This window comes from Scyliorhinus torazame, chromosome 10 (genome assembly GCF_047496885.1).
Source record: "Scyliorhinus torazame isolate Kashiwa2021f chromosome 10, sScyTor2.1, whole genome shotgun sequence".
Lineage (NCBI taxonomy): Eukaryota > Metazoa > Chordata > Chondrichthyes > Carcharhiniformes > Scyliorhinidae > Scyliorhinus > Scyliorhinus torazame.
Genome location: NC_092716.1, coordinates 188357851 through 188380231, shown reverse-complemented (window position 1 = coordinate 188380231; position 22381 = coordinate 188357851). Strand labels below are relative to the sequence as shown.

At 50.1% G+C, this 22381-nt stretch overlaps 1 protein-coding gene across 4 annotated transcripts in view; it reads left to right on the top strand.

The window, feature by feature from the left end:
* mrvi1 (murine retrovirus integration site 1 homolog) overlaps positions 1–22381 on the top strand; it is a 317269-nt gene that overhangs the window by 273191 nt on the left and 21697 nt on the right. For all 4 annotated transcript variants that reach the window (XM_072466158.1, XM_072466161.1, XM_072466160.1 and 1 more), the window contains one exon: positions 7058–7138. In XM_072466158.1, coding sequence (XP_072322259.1) covers positions 7058–7138 — 81 coding nt within the window. The remainder of the gene's footprint in view (positions 1–7057; positions 7139–22381) is intronic.

Here is a 22381-nt window from a genome sequence, read left to right as displayed (position 1 = left end):
CAAGTTAAAAAAATACAAATAACTCGCTTCCTGAATAGGTCCATGAGCCAATGAACCATTCTCTAAGATCACCCTGTTGATTCATTGAGGAGCCAACTCCTTGCTTTAATACCAGAACTAGTCGTCCAATATATGATGTGATGTCCCTACTCTGGTAAATGCAATAATTGATGACCACCAGTTAGCTAACTAACAACGGGTTTATTAAGAATTCCAAACTATATACAGTGCACAATAATTAATGTCTTCATTCCCAGAATTAGGATCACGCTCTGCACTGAGATCCGGAAGCTCATTTCCCATTGGCCGATCAGGTCACATGGCCCTTCAGATGTACGCCTCCCTTACAGGGGTGAGCTACTACATCCCTCCCCCTTTAAGTCCCTTATTACATAGTACCTTGAAAACTTATACAATTTTCAAAACAATAACAATAATGAAAATGTTTCAACAGTTTATCAGAAACTCAGTCTGTCAGGGGACTTCCTCTTTCTCTCGGAATGACGCAGCTCAACTGGTTGTGGTTCTGCTGTAAGATAGCTTCGGGACCTGCTTCACTGGAACTCTGGTGTCTTGGTAGCAGCACATCAATTTCCACTGTTTGCTCGGTTCCACTGGGAGCAACACTTTGACTTGCCATTGGCTGATCAACTGCTTCACTCCTTGGTCAAACAACAGTGCTACTTGCACAATGGGATCAGGCAGAATCACTGGTCTTTGGGAGGGCTCCTGTCTCTGCAAATGATCTATGTGTTTCTTCAAAAACACGTCCTGCATTTTCACTTCACAGGACAGTGGCCCGGTCCTGGCCACCAAACTCCCGGGACCCAACTTGGTCCACTTGCTAAATTCTTTACAAAAACTGGATTGTTTATCTCAAATGCTCCTTCCACATTTTCCAAATCATGGTTTCCTCTCCGGCATCTCTGCCTTGTTTCCATCCTCCCTGCCAAATTTGGAATGACCAGGTTCTCAAGTGTTGCTCCGTCAGTAGCTCAGCTGGAGCTATGCCAGCAGTGGTATGTGGGGTGGTTCGTAGACTAACAGGAACCGTGCTATCTTGGTTCCTAGTGATTGCTTCTTCAGAACAACCTTGAACATCTGAAATGTGCATTCAGCCAACCCATTTGACGAGGGATGATATGGTGCACAAAATATGCTTTATTCCATTAAACGTCATGAACTGCTGGAACTCCGCACTTGTCTCAGGCAATGGAACGGTGCTCACAAGTACTTCTGGTACACCACGTGTGACAAAACATTGGCCAAGTTCCTCAGCTGTGGGGTACGAAGTTGTTGACTTCATTCCAAATACCTCCATCCATTTTGTATAGGTGTCCAGTAGCCAAAGGAACATAACGTCCATGAATGAGCTAACATAATTAATGTGAAATCTCATCCATGGTCAGCCTGGCCATTCTCAGGGGTGCAAGTTGCGACTGGCAACTTCTGGTATAACTGGCATTGGTCACATTGCTTCACAACCCTTTCTATATCTATATCAGTGCCAGGCCACCACAAGTAGCTTCTCGCTAGCATTTCAATCTTGGACACGCCCAAATGGGCACGATCCAATTCATCAAGCAGTGATTCTCTTTTCGGAATGCGGATGAACACTCACGTTCCCCAAAGGATGACAACATTCTCGCAACTAAGCTCATCTTTCCTGAGTTGATAAGGCCTCATTTCCTCCAAAGCTTTCTCATTCCGCTATCCATGGAGCATCATGGGCGGGATTCTCCCATCGCGCGGCTAAGTGTTCAGGCCGGCGTAAAAACGGGAGTGTTTTACTCCAACGTCAACAGGCCTTTTGGTGCCCGATTCTCCGGGCCACAGTGGACCAGCACGGTGCTGGAGCGGCCCACGACGCTCCAGCTGTTGACCCCGGCATCAATTGGGCGCCAGCGTCAACTGGTGGCACCGGCACCAACGGGCACATGCGCAGTGGCTCCCTTCTCCACGCCGGACCCAACGTCAAATGGCGTAGGGCTACAGGGGCCGGCGCGGAAGAAAGGAGGCCCCAGACCCGGAGGACGGCCCGCCGATCGGTGGGCCCCGATCACGGGCCAGGACACAACGGAGCCCCCCCCCCGCCCCACCAAGGGTGGACCCCCCTCCCCTCCCCCCACAGGCCACCCCCGGACCCTTCAACGGCGAGGTCCCGCCGGCTCAGAGCATGTTAGAACGGCGGCAGCGGGACTAGGGTTTTTTGTCACGGCCGCTTGGTCCATCCAAGCCGGAGAATCGCAAGGGGGGCGCGTAGAGCGGCCCCCGGCCGGCGCCGCGCCAACCACGCCGGCCCTAGTGGCACCAGAGCGGAGAATCGCGTCCCGGTGTCAGGGCGGCGTGGCGTGATTCGCGCGGCCCCCCGGCGATTCTCTGACCCGCCGCAGGGTCGGAGAATCCCACCCCACATGTTTAACCTTCGATAACAATGGGTCTCTATTAGCTCAGTACTTCATTTGTTGCGCTGTCACAGGTAAGGAGTCCAAAAGGTTTAAGGCCACTGCAATATCTTGCAGTACGAGAGGGGGTTGTATGCTTTCAGGTAACGGAAGTCTTATCCAAGGCATTGACGATGTGAGTCCCTGGCCAATGTTGAAAAGTATATTCGGCAGCCGATAAGAACAGAGCCCAACATTGTATCCTAGCAGAAGCAATTGGTGGAATCGCTTTGTCTTCCACGAAAAGCCCTAAAAGTGGCTTGTGGTCTGTGTTGATTAAACTTCTTGATATCGCAGATAATAACCAGTCCTTTTTTTTCTATTTGGGAGTATCCTCTTTCCACACGTGTTGGGGTTCTTTATATGTCCCCAAAGGGTCTCTTGGACCCGTCCTCCATTATATGGGATAACACTGCCCCTTACTCCTTATAGTGATGCATCGCATGTAAGTACTATCTTCTTAGAGGGGTTGAAATGTACTAATAAGCATGAAGACTGAAGAACCTGTTTAACTTGGTTACAATCATCTTCCTGTGGGGCTTTCCTACCCCATCTTTGACACTTCTTTATGGCACATATAATGGTGCCAGCAATGTCGATAGGTTTGGGAGGAATTGCCCATGATAGTTGACTATCCCCAGGAAAGATCGGAGTTCTGGTGGCCAGTGCTTCCTTAATTTCTCTCACTTTATCCTTTTGTGTAATCCCTGAAAATCCATCTGATAACCAAGATAAACAGCTTGTTTGCTTGGAAGGTGCACTTGTTTCTTTTTAAATGTACCCCCACCTCTTGAAATCTCGTCAAAACTTTGTCCAAATTGGCCACATGTTCCTCTTCAGTGGATCCTTTTTTAAAAATAGAATCCAAATAAGCGACAACCCTGAACAAACCCTGCAGCAAACTTTCCATTGTTGCGCAATCCACTAAAACCCCAAACGGCAGACGTGTATATTGGTAAAACCCTTAATGAGTATTTATGGTGAAATATCCTCTTGATGGACCATCTAGTTCTAACTTGGTAAGCGTGGTTCATGTCCAACTTGTTATATGTCAAACCCCCAGCTAAATTGGCATATAGATCCTCTACTTTGAGGATGGGGTACCTATCTAGTTTTGCGGCCTGATTTACTGTCAGCTTGTAATCTCCATAGATATGGATGGTCTTGGCTGGTTTTACTACTGGCACATGGGTGCTGCCCACTTGGTGAATTGTACATGCCTAATGATACCCAAATCGTGCAGTCATTTTAGTTCTGTCTCTACCTTTTCTACAGGGCACAATTCTTGCTCTTAAAACACCCTGGGATGGCTTCTGGGTCCACATGGATTTTTGCTTGCAATCTTTTAACCTTTCCCAATTACTCCAGGAACACATCTTGGTTTTTTTAATGACTTAATGCAAGCCCCCCTCTTTTAATTAAAAAAGTTCCAGTCAGTTTAACTGGATCTCCTGGAGCCAATCATGCCCCATTAAACTCACTCCTTGGCTCAACACCACTATCAATGGTAGCTTAGAAGACTGCTGTCTATCACTCACTGGCGTCATGGTCACCCCTACTATTTTTATGGCCTCTCCGGTATATGTTGCGAGTTTCGTATTCTTTAACCTCGGGAGATTAAACCTCTTTGGAGATACTGGAGGTCTGTTCGCTCACGGCAGTAATGCCCCCGTGTCCACTTCTATCTTCAATGGCAGACAGTTCACTAACAATACCACTGCGATGGGGGTTATCTTGTCCGCTGTCACATTATTAAGTGAAAAAACATTCCGTTCACCCGCTGGCCAATCCTCCATACTATGCACTGAGGCTAGATTGTAACTCTGCTGGTAGTGGGCTGTTGTTTAAATCTTCTATGATTAGTGGCACATCCGCTTTCTGTATTGTTTTCTCGACTTAAGCATGTGCCTCCACTCCTGCCACCACTGCTGCTCGCAGCCTCCCACCCTATGTGGGACCTTATCACTCTGTGCACTTTGCAGCTCTTGGGTGCCCCTCTTGGCACTCTCTATCACTGTTGCCATTTCCAGTGCCCTTTTAAAAGTTAACTTTGATTCAGTTAACACTTTTCTCTGTATAGCTGCATTGTTTACACCACATACCAATCGGTCTCTTAATGTGTCATTCAACGCTGACCCAAAATTGCAATGCTCCCCGATTTGTCTTAGCCTTGCTACAAAGGCCATAATGGTCTCTCCTGGGCTTCTCCCCATGGAGTTACATTTATACCGTTGTAATATTATTGAAGGGTCAGACTGGTAATTTCCCTTTGTTAGGTCAATGAGCTCTGCAAATGTCTTTGTGTCAGGAACATCCAGGAATGTTAAACCTCAAATCAAGTTTTACGTCTGGGTCCCACATGCACTGGGGCTAGATTGTTACTTTGCTGACATGCAGTCAGCAACATAACTTCCTTCCTATCCTCCCCTTCTATTTCAAGAGCCCGTAAAAAATATTGCAAACGCTCCACATACTGTACCCAGTCCTCTGTAGCAGGGTAAAAAGCTTCTAATTTTCAGAGGAGAGGCATGATTACTTTTCACTGTTCTGCAGGTTGGACTCAATTGGACTTGTTCTGCAACTCTTGCAACCAATTTGCCTTCAAAATTCTTTCTTTGGTACAATCTGAGTTGCTGTTGTTTTTCCTCATCGCAAATGTTGCAAATGCAATATTTGGCGATCACCAGTTAGCTAGCTAACAATGACGGATTTATTTTAAAATTCCAAACTATATTCAAGGTACTCTTCATTCTCAGCCCTAGGTTCACAACTGGCTACAAAAGCCCACAGTCCGCACCGAGATCCCAGTGCGCGTTCCCATTGGTCGATACATGCCCCTATAAAGGGGCTAACTACTGCATGTACATTACAGCAGCAACTAAACTTTGAAAGTATAAATTAAGGACTTCCCGATGTGGTGAAAGGTGCTTTTTAATGCAAGTTTTTCCTTTTTTTAAAATCAAGTTGAGGTATTGATTGATGGAAAAGGGTGGCCTTTATAATCCACATTCACCCAGTCAAGGTTCCAAAATGAAACCTGGAAGCCCAGAAAATCAGCACAGAGAGATAACAGGAAAGAGTCAGGATGATAAGTGGATTCAAATTAAGTTGCTTTAAACAACTGCATTTTTTGTTAAACTTATTTTTTAAATGTATATTTTAATCCAACATAAATCATGCAGCACAGAAAGAGGCCATTTGGTCCATGTACCTCTTTGAAAGAGTTATTCAATTTATCCCATAACTTCTACCCCACACCCTGCTCTTTCCTGTTGTCTTGCAAATTCCTACCCTTGCTAAAGTTAGAGTAAGAAAACTGCCACTTACATTTCAGAAACTTCCTGAATTTTTAGTGCTCATGAAAAGAAAAGTAATTGGTTATTCCAGATGGGCAGGATCTGCACTCGTAGAAAGGCTGCATGATTGATGCATGTTGCGGTTGCTTAATTTAGGAACTAGGAGAATGCGCTCATTGTTGAAAATAAAGAATGTCATTGTGATTACTGCAGTTTGTTGGAGGCTCAGTGTTGCTGGGCCTCCTTCCAAGACACCTTAGTGACAGCCATCAACATTAATGAGAGAACATGCAACACATTTCTGCGATTTCTCTGCCTGCTATTTTAGGGAAAGCATAAATAAATTTGAAATAAACAGATTTAACACCTCTGTTAAAATAGATGTGGAGTTCTACATAAGTACATTCAGCAGTGTTTCACTGATGATAATTATTATAGCACGGTCTTTCACTCTGGTAGGCTCCTTATCACCTCCGCTGCAATCCATTCACTCAGCCACAGGCTGAGAAACTGATTTTATCCCACAGTTGTCAATATTAATAGTGGTGAAGTACTTCTTGAATGATAACTCAGTGGGCATCTGTTTCTCAGCTCTTTCAATGGGTAGGGATTTTCCTATCCTGCTTTCGGGGGGTGGGGTGGGGGGTTACGGCAGAAAGAACAGAGAATCGAGCAAGTGTTGCAAAATGGCTTTGACTCCAGCGGGACTTCCCCGCTCGATTGCCCTCTTCCCATCCAATGATGTAATGGGAATCCCGGCATTAAAAGTCGAGATCTGAATTTGTATCTACCTAATTATGTATATTCGGACTCCATGCATGATAGTCTCCCCCCCTCCCCCCACCAAGTCTATTCACGAGGTGCACCTGGTGAACAGAACCTGCTGTAGGCCCACAGGTGTGTACAGCCCCTAGGAGGTATAGGATCATGCCCTGGCATTGCCCCAGGCACTAACCTGGCATGGCAGGGTGGGGCAGTACCAGGAGGCAGTGTAGGGGACAGTACCTGGGGGGGGAGGTTGCTGACTGGGCGGGCTCTGAGCTTGACATCTTGGGACCCGCCACTTGGATTTATTTTGACAGAGTGTCTAAAAATATGGCGGGAAAAGCCGGCAGTGCAACTGGCAGACTACCCTCCGTTTCTCTTACCAGTGATGACATTTTGACAAACAAAATCGGTAAATTCCATCCAATGATTTTTTAAAAATGTGATCACTCAGTTTTGCCCAAGATAGATTTCGCCCCCATTGACTTGCTATTCAGTGGTGTGGATTTAACTATTAAAATACTGTCTTCTGTTGTGTTTTGCTTCCCACAGACTGTACCTCGCAGGAGGGTCAGTGTGGCAGTGGTTCCAAAGTTCATTAACTTCCCCGGGCAGCCTGCCATTGTTACCATGGTAGGTGAACAATTTGTCTTTAAAAACTGATTCGCAGAATGCCGATGACAGTACAGATAAAGGGAGAACCTGTGTTAGGATGCCATGTGACAAATAATGTGTATGTTGCAGAGAATTAAGAAGAATTTACAGCACAGAAACATGTAATTTTACCTACCAGGTCTATGTCAGTGTTTAATCTCTGCACAAACTCATTCCATCCCAACTTCATCTCACTCCATGAGAATAACCTTTCTCTCTCATGTATTTTCCTAGCTTTCCTCTAAATGTATCTATGCTGCGGGAGGTTGAGGTGGTAGTAGCTTTGGATGCAGAAAAGGCCTTTGACCGGATGGAGTGGAAATACCTATGGGATATTCTAGGCAGGTTTGGATTTGGGCAGGGATTTGTGGATTGGGTCCGGTTGCTATATCAGGCTCCGGTGGCGAATGTAAGAACCAACCGGGTCCGGTCAAAATATTTTAGTCTTTGTAGGGGGCCAAGACAGGGATGCCCGCCCTCCCCACTACTGTTTGCCCTGGCCAGAGAGCCCTTGGCAATAGCCCATAGGGCATTGAATGTCTGGCGGGGGATAGTGAGAGGGGGATGGAGCATAGGGTCTCACTCTACGCAGACGATTTACTTCTTTGTATTACAGACCCGTTGGGGGGGGGGATGGCCGGAATCATGGAGACACTGGAAGAATTTGGGCGGTTTTCAGGCTACAAACTAAATATGGGAAAGAGCAAGGAGTTTGTGATTAGGCACGGGGGCAGGAAAGGAGACTGGGGGAGTTACCTTTTAAAATGGTGGGGAAGAGCTTCAGGTATCTGGGGATTGAGGTGGCTAAGGATTGGGGGCAGCTCCACAAGTTAAGTTTGAGTTAAGCGGCCGATCAGATGAAAAGGGATTTCCACAGGTGGGACATGCTCCCGCTGACACTGGCGGGGAGGGTGCAGACGGTGAAGCTGACAGTACTCCCGAGGCTGCTGTTCTTTTTTCAATGTCTCCTGATTTTTGTCCCAAAGGCCTTTTTTAGGAAAATGAATGCGGTAATTTCAGGTTTTGTGTGGGCTGGTAAAAACTCGAGGGTGAAGAAGGCACTCCTGGAACGGGGTCGTGGGGAGGGTGGCCTGACTGAGTTTTATTAATTATTACTGGGTGGCCAACATATCGATGGTCAGGCAATGGGTAGTGGGGGTGGGGTCGGTTTGGGAACGAGTAGAGGCGGCATCCTGTAAGAGTACGAGCTTGGAGGCTTTATTAACCGCGCCCCTGCCGTTCTCGCCGGCTTGGTACTCAACAAGCCCAGTGGTGATGGCAGCCCTGAGGGTGTGGGGGCAATGGAGGCAGCACATGGGATTGGAGGGGCTGTCAGTGTGGTCACCCATCTGTGACAATCACTGTTTTGTTCCGGGGGGCTGGATGGTGTCATGATATTCAAACACACACATCATGATGGACACACCAACAGACAAATCAGAGCACACAACACCACAACCAATCACACACAAGGACACCAACCACATAAAAGCAGGAGCACGACACCTAGTGGTAGTAGGTCTGGGGACAAAGACACGGACAAGACCTGTTACAAGATCACAAACAGGGAATCCCCACGTGCAGAGTATCAAGACAAAACTGTACATAGAAAGTTTAAATAAAATAGCGTTGTACCATATACAACCGTGTTGGCTCATCTGTGTGTCAGAACGCCCAACACCACATGGTACAGGAGTGGATCGATACCTGCCAACTAACCTGCCATTCTGGACATGGACCGCACCGACAAACCGCAGCCATTGCAAGTCGCGGGGAACCTAGGTACCAATTGGAAGCTCTTCAGGCAGCGATTTGACCTGTACATCCGAGCGAACGAAAAACAGAGTGCCTCGGATGAAACGAAGATTGCAATGCTCCTCTTCTACGCAGGTCAGCACGCCCTCGACGTCTTCAACTCACTGGTGTTCGAAGAAGGCGAAAACCAATCCAAATATGACACGGTCATCCTCAAACTGGACCAGCACTTTAAGGTTGAAGTGAATGAAAGTTTTGAAAGATACCTCTTTCAGCAACGCCTGCAAGGTAAGGAGGAGCTTTTTCAACCCTTTTTGACGCACCTCCGAATTCTAGCGCAGTCCTGCGGTTACGGCAGCACCACAGAGTCCATGATCAGGGACCAGATTGTTTTTGGCGTTGCATCCAGTGGCCTACGCCAGCAGCTTCTTAAAATAAAAAGCCTCACCTTAGCGTCTGCTGTGGAAGCCTGTGTCCTCCACGAGAATGCAACCTGCCGTTTTTCCCGATTTCAGGCGTCCAAGTTGGCACGGAGGGGGTCCCCAGCCGTCGAATCGGCAAGCCAGGCCGCCCACGACGCCGAACGCATCCAGGCCATCGATTACTTCCCGACCCACGGCCCGGACGACAGCGGCCGCTTCCCGCGCTTTTCGCGGTCTCCCGCGCTGGTGCGCGCCAAAAATAACGGCCACATCGAGGGACGCACTGCGCAGGCGCGCCCACCGCAAGATCGCACTGCGTATGCGCAGTGGCGCAACGAACGCCGTGACGTCATGACGTGCGGCAATTGTGGAGCTGTACACTTAAAAGGGCAATGTCCTGCTAAAAACCGACAGTGCCTCAGATGTGGCAAGATGGGCCACTATGCTGCCCACTGTCGTTCGGATCAACCCATGGATCCTGCACATCCCCGACAATCTCGCAGACAAGTCAGGACCGTCCAGCCCATGCATCAAGACTTCCAGTTAAGTGATGCAGATGACCAGGATGCCTTCCGCGTTTCCGTCATCGATGTCAACAAGGTCAATGCCTGTGCGCCCAGTAACGAGTCTTTTGATGAGCCGACAACTTTGAAGGGGAGTGTGGCCGTGTGCATCTTGTGAGTTATCTGTAGCTGGCAAGATCCTATGGACGGGATGACGTTCCCGTTATAATCAACCATCTTGAGCCGGGATGGCAACCAGCCGATGAGTGGTGTGCCACCCTGACGGTCAACCGATCGCGCGTCACCTTCCGTCTGGACACCGGCGCATCCGCCAACCTGATTGCATATTCTGCATTCCAGGCCATGAAGGTCAAACCACCCATAACGCCATCCCAGCTCAAGATGGTTGATTATAACGGGAACGTCATCCCGTCCATAGGATCTTGCCAGCTACAGATAACTCACAAGATGCACACGGCCACACTCCCTTCAAAGTTGTCGGCTCATCAAAAGACTCGTTACTGGGCGCACAGGCGTGTAAGGTCCTTCACCTGGTACAGCGCATTATGTCTCTCTCTCCAGATGAGATATCCAACTTCCCGGATGCTGAGTTCCACGCAAATCTCCATTCCATCCTTGCTCACAACCAGGAGGTTTTTGAAGGCATGGGGACATTGCCATACACGTACAAGATTCGACTCAAACCGGACGCCATCCCTGTCGTTCACGCACCTCGCAGGGTTCCTGCGCCACTCAAAAACCGCCTCAAGTTGCAGCTGCAGGATCTTCAGGACCAAGGGGTCCTATCCAGGGTCACGGAGCCCACGCCATGGGTCAGCTCCATGGTCTGTGTAAAGAAGCCCTCTGGCGAGCTCCGCATATGCATAGATCCTAAAGATCTGAATAACAACATCATGAGGGAACACTATCCCATCCCGAAACGAGAGGACCTCACCAGCGAGATGGCGCAAGCCAAAATATTTACCAAATTGGATGCGTCCAAAGGATTTTGGCAGATCCAATTGGACCCGGCCAGCCGAAGGCTATGCACGTTCAACACCCCTTTTGGCAGATTCTGCTACAACCGGATGCCATTCGGCATCATTTCAGCATCTGAAGTTTTCCACCGCATTATGGAGCAGATGATGGAAGGCATCGAAGGGGTACGTGTATATGTGGACGATATCATCATTTGGTCCACCACTCCGCAGGAACACATGCATCGTCTACGACGTGTCTTCACCCGCATACGACAAAATGGCCTGCGTCTCAACCGCACCAAGTGTGCCTTCGGCCAGATGGAGCTGAAATTCCTCGGGGACCACATCTCACGATCAGGGGTCCGTCCCGATGCAGACAAAGTTAGCGCCATCACAGCCATGCCACGGCCGGCTGACAAGAAGGCTGTCCTAAGATTCCTGGGCATGGTCAACTTCCTTGGGAAGTTCATTCCCAACCTGGCTTCTCATACAACGAATATGCGCCATCTCGTAAAAAAATCAACAGAATTCCACTGGCAGCAATCGCATCAGTTGGAATGGGAGGAGCTCAAGCACAAACTGGTCACGGCACCAGTGCTGGCGTTCTTTGACACGACTCGCCCTACAAAGATCTCAACAGACGCCAGCCAATCTGGCATTGGAGCGGTACTCCTGCAAAAAGACAGCACGTCGTCATGGGCCCCGGTTGCATATGCCTCACGAGCCATGACCCCTACCGAACAGCGCTACGCGCAAATAGAAAAAGAATGCCTGGGCTTGTTAACTGGACTGGACAAGTTCCACGACTATGTGTATGGCCTGCCACGATTTACGGTTGAAACTGACCACCGCCCCCTGGTCAACATCATTAACAAAGACCTGAACGACATGACCCCTCGCCTTCAGCGCATCTTACTTAAACTCAGGAGGTATGATTTCGAACTGATCTACACTCCGGGGAAGGATCTCATCGTGGCGGACACGCTCTCCCGAGCAGTGAGCACACCACCAGATGCGGAGGGGTCGTGCGTCAAATTGAGGCACACGTGACTCTGACAGCAGCAAATCTGCCAGCTGATGATCCAAGTCTGGCCCACATACGCGCAGAGACGGCGACTGACCCCCTTCTGCAGCGAGTGATGCGCCACATGACGGAAGGGTGGCTCAAAGGGCAGTGCCCCCAGTTTTATAATGTGCGAGATGACCTTACCAATATAGACGGGGTCCTTATGAAATTAGACAGGATCGTCATTCCGCACAGCATGCGCCAGATGATTCTTAATCAACTACACGAAGGCCACTTGGGCGTCGAAAAATGCAGACGAAGGGCCCGAGAGGCGGTATACTGGCCGGGTATTAATGAAGACATAGCCAACATGGTGCTCAATTGCACAACCTGTCAGAGGTTTCAGCCGGCGCAACCTCCGGAGACGCTTCTGCCACACGAGTTGGTGACGTCCCCCTGGGCGAAGGTGGGTGTTGACCTATTTCACGCGCTCGGCAGAGATCACATCGTTATTATAGACTACTTCTCAAACTACCCGGAAGTCATGCCTCTCCATGATTTGACGTCGTCCGCAGTCATTGGGGCCTGCAAGGAAACATTTGCTCGCCATGGCATTCCAAGGACTGTCATGTCAGACAATGGACCCTGCTTCGCCAGCCGTGAATGGTCGTCCTTTGCCGCAGCATATGGTTTCACTCATGTGACATCCAGCCCTCTACATCCACAGTCGAACGGGAAGGCTGAAAAGGGCGTCCACATTGCCAAGCGGCTCCTGTGCAAGGCGGCTGCTGCCGGATCAGACTTTAACCTTGCCTTGCTGGCCTATCGATCGGCCCCGCTATCCACGGGTCTCTCGCCAGCGCAGCTACTAATGGGTCGCTCCCTCAGGACGACGGTACCGTCCATCCTGGCACCAACAACAGACCATGAGACGGTTCTTCGGAACATGCAAATGCAGCGTGATCGCCAGAAAAGTCAGTACGACACACGAGCGACGGACCTGCCCCCCCTGTCCTCCGGAGACAAAGTACGCGTCCATCAACCGTATGGTGGCTGGTCAGCACCGGCCGAAGTCCTCCGACATGTGGCTCCCCGCTCGTTCCTGGTTCGCATGCCGGATGGTTCAGTGCGTCGCCGCAATCGGCGCGCCCTTCGCCGACTTCCACGCTCGCAGCCACACAGAACGCACACACCAGATCCTCAACAGGCTTCCGAGGATGACTTTGTGGAGCTGCCGCAGATCACGCCCTCTCCATCGCCACCCATGGCCATGCTTGCACATCAGCCGGTGGTTCTTGACCCACCCTTGAGGCGGTCAACCCGAACTCATCGCAAGCCCATTAGACTGGACTTATAACACCGTTCATATGTCTAACAAGTTACACAATTTTATATGATAACCTGTTGTTGTTTATCGTTCCAGATATCGTCTGACTGGACGACTGTTCAAGTTTTTTTTCTCGTTCGCATTCATGTTCTGTTATGGTACAACCTTGTTCATGTGACGCACCCGACATCGCCCCATGTAAATAGTTACGTCATATGCACATGCTGTACACAACACACACACACTCTTAGATGCACTCACGACGCGATCATATTTATTACCACGTAGGCACATATCTTTGTATAAAGGGGGGATGTCATGATATTCAAACACACACATCATGATGGACACACCAACAGACAAATCAGAGCACACAACACCACAACCAATCACACACAAGGACACCAACCACATAAAAGCAGGAGCACGACACCTAGTGGTAGTAGGTCTGGGGACAAAGACACGGACAAGACCTGTTACAAGATCACAAACAGGGAATCCCCACGTGCAGAGTATCAAGACAAAACTGTACATAGAAGGTTTAAATAAAATAGCGTTGTACCATATACAACCGTGTTGGCTCATCTGTGTGTCAGAACGCCCAACACCACAGATGGGGGCTTTAGAAGGTGGCAGCGGGCAGGGATTGAGAGATTTGGGAATCTCTTCATTCAGCAGGGTTTCCTGAGCCTGGAGGCTTTAGAGGGGGAGTTTGAGTTGCCGAGTGGAAAACGGGTTTCGGTACCTACAGGTACGGGATTTTGTCCGGATGCAGGTTCCAAGCTTTCCTTGCCTCCCCCTGAGGGGACTACAGGATAAGGTAATGTCAAAAATGGGGGTTGGGGAGGGGGGGGGGGGGGGTCTTGGAAATATACAAGGAATTGAAGGAGTGGGAAGAGGTCCCAATCGGGGAGGTGAAGAGGAAATGGGAGGAAGAGTTGGGAGGGGAGTTGGAAGATGGACTATGGGCAAAGGCCTTGAGGAGAGTCAATTCATCCTCGTTGTGTGCCAGGGTCAGTCTGATCCAGTTCAAGTTGGTCCATAGGGCTCATATGACTGTGGCCTGGTGAGTAGGTTTTTTGATGAAGTGGAGGATAGGTGCGGACGCTCTGGGGGAAGCCCGGCGAATCATGTACATATGTTTTGGGCGTGTCCGAGGTTGAGGGGATTCTGGCAGGGATTTGCAGACGTCATGTCAGAGGTCCTGGAAAGGAGGGTGACTCCGAGTCCAGAATTGGCAATATTTGGGGTATCGGAAGGTCTGGGGGCCCAGGGGGGGAGGGACGCCGTTGTTCTGGCCTTCTCCTCCCTGGTGGCCCGGAGACGGATTTTGCTGGGATGGAGAGACTCGGAGCCTCCAAAGTCAGGAGTGTGGGTCAGTGACATGGCAGGATTTCTCAGGCTGGAAAAGATTAAATTTGCCTTAAGAGGTTCAATTATTCAGGGGTTCGCCCGGAGGTGGCAGCCGTTCATCGACTTCTTCAAGGAAAATTGAACGTCAGCAGCCGGGGGGTGGGGGGGGGGGGGGGTGGGGGGGGGGGGGGGGTGGAAAATGGGAGGCATGGTAGTGTAAGACAAGGACAGGGAACTTCATGTACGGGTAATTAGGAAATAGGGCGGGGGTAGTAGGGGATGTTATTTTTTTATGTTTTTGCGTGTGCCGGCCCCGCGGTTGTTTAAGAAATGTTAAAGTGTTAAAACTGAAAATTACAAATGCTTCAATAAAATATTTTCTAAAAAAAATAAATAAATGTATCTATGCTATTTGCCTCAACTACTCCATATGGTAGCAAATTCCACATTCTCACCACTTTTTCAGTTGAATAGTTTCTCTTGAATTCCCTCATGCCTTTATTATCGAGCTCTGGCTTCACCCTCAAGTGGAAACATCTTCTCTACATCTACCCAATCAAAATGTTTCATAATCTTAAAGACCTCGATCAGGTCACCTCTCAGCCTTCCCTTTTCTTTGCATCCTCCTCACAACTCATGTTCCCAGCAGGTTTTGTGTCATCAGCAAACTTGGAAATATTAGGTTTAAGACCATAAGAAATAGGAACAGGAGTGGACCATTCAACCCTTTGAGCCTGCTCCCCATTTAATAAGATTGTGACTGTCTTAAGAACATAGAACAGTACAGCACAGAACAGGCCCTTCGACCCTCGATGTTGTGCCGAGCTTTGTCCGAAACCAAGATCAAGCTATCCCACTCCCTGTCATTCTGGTGTGTTCCATGTGCCTATCCAAAAACCGCTTGAAAGTTCCTAAAGTGTCTGACTCCACTATCACAGCAGGCAGTTCATTCCACACCCTAACCACTCTCTGAGTAGAGAACCTACCTCGGACATCACTCCTATATCTCCCACCCTGAACCTTATAGTTATGCCCCCTTGTAACAGCTACAGCCACCCGAGGAAATAGTCTCTGAACGTCCACTCTATCTATCCTCCTCATTACCTTATAAACCTCTATTAAGTCGCCTCTCATCCTCTTCCGCTCCAAAGAGAAAAGCCCTAGCTCCCTCAACCTTTCCTCATAAGACCTACCCTCCAAACCAGGCAGCATCCTGGTAAATCTCCTTTGCATCCTTTCCAATGCTTCCACATCCTTCCTATAGTGAGGTGACCAGAACTGCACACAATATTCCAAATGTGGTCTCACCAGGGTCATGTACAGTTGCAGCATAACCCCACGGCTCTTAAACTCATGCCCCCTGTTAATAAACGCTAACACACTATAGGCCTTCTTCATGGCTCTATCCACTTGAGTGGCAACCTTCAGAGATCTGTGGACATGAACCCCAAGATCTCCCTGTTCCTCCACATTCCTCAGAACTCTGCCGTTGACCCTGTAATCCGCATTCAAATTTTTCCTACCAAAATGAATCACCTCGCACTTATCAGTGTTAAACTCCATCTGCCATTTTTCGGCCCAGCTCTGCATCCTATCAATGTCTCTTTGCAGCCTACAACAGCCCTCCACCTCATCCACTACTCCACCAATCTTGGTGTCATCAGCAAATTTATTGACCCACCCTTCAGCCCCCTCCTCCAAGTCATTGATAAAATCACAAATAGCAGAGGACCCAGCACTAATCCCTGTGGTACACCACTGGTAACTGGTCTCCAGTCTGAAAATTTTCCATCCACCACCGCCCTCGGTCTTCTATGTGATAGCCAGTTACTTATCCAATTGGCCAAATTTCCCTCTATCCCACACCTCCTTACTTTCTTCATGAGCCGACCATGGGGAACCTTATCAAACGCCTTACTAAAATCCATGTATACGACATTAACTGCTCTACCTTCATCTACACACTTAGTTACCTACTCAAAGAATTCAATCAAATTTGTGAGGCAAGACTTACCATTCACGAATCCGTGTTGACTATCCCGGATTAAGCTGCATCTTTCCAAATGGTCATAAATCCTATCCTTCCGGACCTTTTCCATTAACTTACCGACCACCAAAATAAGACTAACCGGCCTATAATTATCAGGGACATTCCTATTCCCTTTCTTGAACAGAGGAACAACATTCGCCACTCTCCAGTCCTCTGGCACTATCCCCGTGGGCAGTGAGGACCCAAAGATCAAACCAAAGGCTATGCAATCTCATCCCTTGCCTCCCAAAGAATCCTAGGATATATCACATCTGGCCCAGGGGACTTGTCACCCCTAAGGTTTTTCAAAATTGCTAATACATCCTCCCTCAGAACATCTATATCCTCCAGCCTACCCGCCTGTATCACACTCTCGTCCTCAAAAACATGGCCCCTCTCCTTGGTGAACACTGAAGAAAAGTATTCATTCTCCTATCTCTTCTGACTCCATGCACAAGTTCCCACTACTGTCCTGGTCATTCTTTTATTTCTCACATAAGAGTAAAAAGCCTTGGGGTTTTCCTTGATCCGACCCGCCAAGGACTTCTCATGTCCCCTCCTAGCTCTCCTAAATCCTTTTTTTTAGCTCAATCCTTGCTATCTTGTAACTCTGAAGCGACCCAATTACCCTGAGACCTCCACACCTATCCATAATCTGTTTTGCAATTTCTTCCTCCACATCTCTATTATTATTTGGGGGTCTACAGACAACTCCTAACAACGTGACCGCTCCTTTCCTATTTCTAACTTCAGCCCATATTACCTCAGTAGGCAAATCACCCTCGAACTGCCTTTCTGCAGCCGTTAAACTATCCTTGATTAACAATGCTACTCCTCCACCACTTTTACCACCTTCCCTACTCTTACTGAAACATCTATAACCCGGAACTTCCAACAACCATTCCTGTCCCTGTTCTAACCATGTCTCCTTAATGGCCACAACATCATAGTCCCAAGTACCAATCCACGCTCCAAGTTCACCTACCTTATTCCGGATGTTCCTTGCATTGAAGTAGGCACACTTAACCCACCTTCCTGTCTGCCGGTACACTCCTGCGACCTTGATACCCTCCTCAGTACCTCACTACTCTCAACACCGGCTTCTGGACTACAGCTCATTTTCCCATCCCCCTGACAAATTAGTTTAAACCTCCCCCAAAGAGCCGTAGCAAATTGGTGCCCCTCTGGTTCAGGTGCAAACCGTCCTGTCTGTACAGGTCCCACCTTCCCCAGAATGTGCTCCAATTATCCACATAACTGAAACCCTCCTTCCTACACCATCCCTGCAGCCACGTGTTTATCTGCACTCTCTCCCTGTTCCTCAACTCGCTAGCACGTGGCACCGGCAACAAACCAAAGATGACAATATGGTTTGTCCTTGCTCTCAGCTTCCACCCTAAATTCCTGTTTTAAATCCCCGTCCCTTCTCTTACCTATGTCGTTGGTACCGATGAGTACCACGACTTGGGACTGTTCCCCTTCCCCTTTAAGGATTCTGAAAACATGGTCCGAGATGTCAAGGACCCTGGCACCCGGGAGGCAACATACCATCTGTGAGTCTCTTCCGTTGCCACAGAACCGTCTATCTGTCCCTCTAACTATCGAGTCCCCAATAACTATTGCTCTCCTGCTCTACCCTCTTCCCTTCTGAGCCACAGGGACAGACTCAGTGCTGGAGATCCGGTCACCGTGGCTGACCACTGGTAGGCCGTCCCCTCAATAGTATCCAAAGCGGTATACTTGTTACTGAGGGGGGATCCCTGTACTGACTGCTTCCTTCCAGCCCCTCTCACCGTCACCCATCTATCTTCATTCTTTGAGTAACTACATCCCTGAAGCTACTATCTATGACCACCTCTGTCTCCCGAATGATCCGAAGTTCATCCAGCTCCAGCTCCAGTTCCCTAACGCGGTTTCTGAGGAGCTGGAGATGGGTGCACTTCCCACAGGTGAAATCAGCAGGGACACTGACGGCGTCCCTCACCTCAAATATTCTGCAGGAGGAACATTGCACTGCCTTCCCTACCATCCCGCCTAGATAACTTGCGGATAAAAACAAGAAAAGAATGAAAGAGCTTACCGCCCAACTTAATTACAGGTAAAAATAAAACACTTAAGCACCTACCTGATTCCCAAGCTGCACTCCGGCTCCCTCTCTCTCTCCCACTCCCGGAAATGAAGGCCGCTGGAACCTGGGGGTAAGTTGAAGCACCTACCTGATTCCCAAGCTGTGGTAAACCACATTATTGTGTTTATTGTATTATATTCACTGTGCTGTGTTGTACAAGCCTGGGCTTGTCCAGGGTGGCTCTGCCTGTGGCTCCACCTGTGGCTCCTCTCCTCAGGCTTCTGTATAAAAGTGGCAAGTCTCTGCCTCCAGACCCAGTTCGGGTCCAGAGGCAGGAGGCTTGCTGTTTAGTGTATTAAAGCCTCAGTTACGTTTATCACGCGTCGTCTATTATTGATGGTGTATCAATTTAATACACTAAACTTCGAAAGATGGACTCTTCACTCAAGATGAACTTCTCACTCAAGCCTGATCGCTTGCAACTGGACCCACAAGCAGCTGACGCTACAGAGACTTATGAACACTGGCTAAGCTGCTTCGAGGCCTACCTCGCATCTTTCAACGAAGACTTCACGGACCTCCAGAAGAAGCAGGTCTTCCATGCACGGGTGAGCCCAAGAGTCTTTCCCCTCATCAGGGACGCCCCCTCTTACGCGGAGGCGATAACGCTGCTAAAAGGACATTATGTGAAATCCATCAACCAAGTATATGCTAGGCACCTCCTCGCCACGAGACGCCAACGCCCTGGGGAATCACTCGCAGAATTCCTGTGCGCCTTGCGCATCCTCTGTCGAAACTGTGACTGCCGAGCGATATCGGTTACCCAGCACGCGGAGCTGCTGGTCAGGGACGCCTATGTCGCGGGCATGCACTCGAACTATATCCGCCAGCGTTTATTAGAAGGGGGGACACTCGGCCTCCCAGTGACAGTACAACTCTCCAACTCACTGGAGGTGGCCTCCCAGAACACCTCCGACCGCTTGGCACACTCGTGGGCCTCGTGGGCGCAGCCATCAACCGACCCGGGTGCGACGCAAGCCTGAGCCACACAGCGGCCCGCCAACGCTAGAGGCATGAAATGCTACTTCTGCTGCTAGGGTATTCACCCCCTTCAATGCTGCCCGGCACGGAATACTACTTGTAACGGCTGTGAGAAGAAGGGCCACTTCGCAAAAGCCTGCCAGGCCCGACCCCCCCCCCCCTAAATCTTCTGGACCCAGCAGCGCTGCCTGCTGCCAGTCGGGGCCACCCCCAGCTGCCGCGCCAACCGCCATGTGTGACCCACGGGCGCCGCCATCTTTAATCTCAGCCGACGCATGCGACCAACGGGGGCCACCATCTTGGGACCCCTCCACTGCCTCCCAGGAACCCAGCGTCCGACTGTACGCTGGCCGCCGCTACCGCTGACCAGTCCGCCGACCGTCTTCCAACACTCGCCTCCGTCACACTGGACCTATCCCGGCCGCACCACCTCGCGAAGTCCACGATGACCGTCCGGATCAACGGGCTCGAGACAGCCTGCCTTTTCGACTCCGGGAGCACGGACAGTTTCATACACCCAGATACGCTAAGGCGCTGCTCCCTCCCCATCCTACCCGCGACCCAGAAAATCTCCCTGGCTTCCGGATCCCACGCAGTGGAGGTCTGGGGGTACTATGTCGCGACCCTCACTGCGCAAGACGTAGAGTACACCAACTTTAGGCTCTAGGTCCTCCCCCATCTCTGCGCTGCCCTATTACTGGGGCTCGACTTCCAGTGCCACCTCCAGAGCCTTACCCTAAAGTTCAATGGACCCCTTCCCCCCCCTCACCGTCTGTAGCCTCGCAACCTTTAAGGTTGCCCCACCCTCCCTCTTCGCAAACCTCACCCCGGACTGTAAGCCCGTTGCTACCAGAAGCAGACGCTACAGTGCCCGGGACAGGGCCTTCATCAGGTCGGAGGTCCAGCGACTCCTGCGAGAGGGGATCATTGAGGCTAGTAACAGCCCCTGGAGAGCCCAAGTGGTGGTCGTCAAGACTGGGGAGAAGCACCGGATGGTCATCGATTATAGCAGACCATCAACCGGTACACGCAGCTCGATGTGTACCCCCTCCCCCACATATCTGACATGGTCAATCAGATTGCACAGTATCGAATCGTTTCTACAGTCGACTTAAAGTCTGTGCACCACCAGCTCCCTATCTGCCCAGATGACCGCCAATACACTGCCTTCGAGGCAGACGACCGCCTCTATCACTTCCTCAGGGTTCCCTTCGGCGTCTCCAATGGGGTCTCGGTCTTCCATAGGGAAATGGACCGAATGGTTGACCAGTACGGGCTGCGGGCCACGTTCCCGTACCTAGACAACGTCACCATCTGCGGCCGTGACCAGCAGGACCATGACGAGAACCTCCGGTGCTTCCTCCACACCGTGAAACTCCTGAAGCTCACTTATAATAGAGAGAAATGCGTCTTTTACACAACCCGCCTGGCCATCCTCGGCTACTTCGTGGAACACGGAGTCCTAGGGCCCGACCCCGACCCCATGCGCCCCCTCCTGGAACTCTCCCTTCCCCACTGCCCCAAGGCCCTGAAGAGATGCCTGGGGTTCTTCTCTTACTATGCCCAGTGGGTCCCCAACTACGCGGACAAGGCCTGCCCACTGATCAAGTCCACCACTTTTTCCCTGGCGACTGAGGCCCGACTGGCCTTCGTTCGCATCAAAGCAGACATCGGCAAAGCCGCGATGCACGCTGTGGACGGGTCCATCCCTTTCCAAGTGGAGAGCGATGGGTCGGACTTTGCTCTGGCTGCTACCCTCAACCAGGCGGGCAGGCCCGTGGCTTTCTTCTCCCGTACCCTCCATGCCTCTGAAACTCGACACTCCTCCGTCAAAATAGAGGCCCGTGCCATAGTAGAAGCTGTGAGACATTGGAGGCATTACCTGGCTGGCAGACAATTCACTCTCCTCACTGACTAACGGTCGGTTGCCTTCATGTTTGATAACACACAGCGGGGCAAAATCAAGAATGACAAGATCCTGAGGTGGAGGATCAAGCTCTCCACCTACAGCTATGAAATCTTGTATCGGCCCGGGAAGCTCAATGAGCCCCCAGATGCCCTCTCCCGCGGTACATGTGCCAGCGCACAAGTAGACCTCTGTCACCCGGGGTGATGCTCGATCAATAACTCCAGAAGCGAGATTGGATGACAATTGAAGGCTTTATTGGACTAGATGTTTCCTCCAGCAGCGCAGGTACAGAATGCAGCTGCTAGGGAGACACAGACTCTTATACTCCGCCTTACTGGGCGGAACCAGCAGGCAGGCTTCACCAATGATCTTCATGCCTCAGGTACCTCCCACACAAATGGTCTTACAGCCTCAACCTAGGTACCGTAATACCCCTAATACAGACTACCACACGGGGGTCACCCGCTTATTCCACTTTATCAAGGCTCGCAACCTGTCCTACTCCATCGAGGAGGTCAGGTCCGTGACCAGGGACTGTTAGGTCTCCGAGGAGTGCAAACCGCACTTCTATCGGGCAGACAGAGCACATCTGGTAAAGGCCTCCCGCCCTTTTGAGTGCCTCAGAATGTACTTCAAAGGGCCCCTCCCCTCCACTGACCGTAACATGTACTTCCTCAACATCGTTGATGAGTACTCCAGATTCCCCTTCGCCATCCCCTGCTCTGGCATGACCTCTGCCTCCGTTATCAAGGCCCGACACAGCCTTTTCACCCTGTTCGGGTTCCCTGTCTATATCCACAGTGATCGGGGCTTCACCTTTATGAGCGAC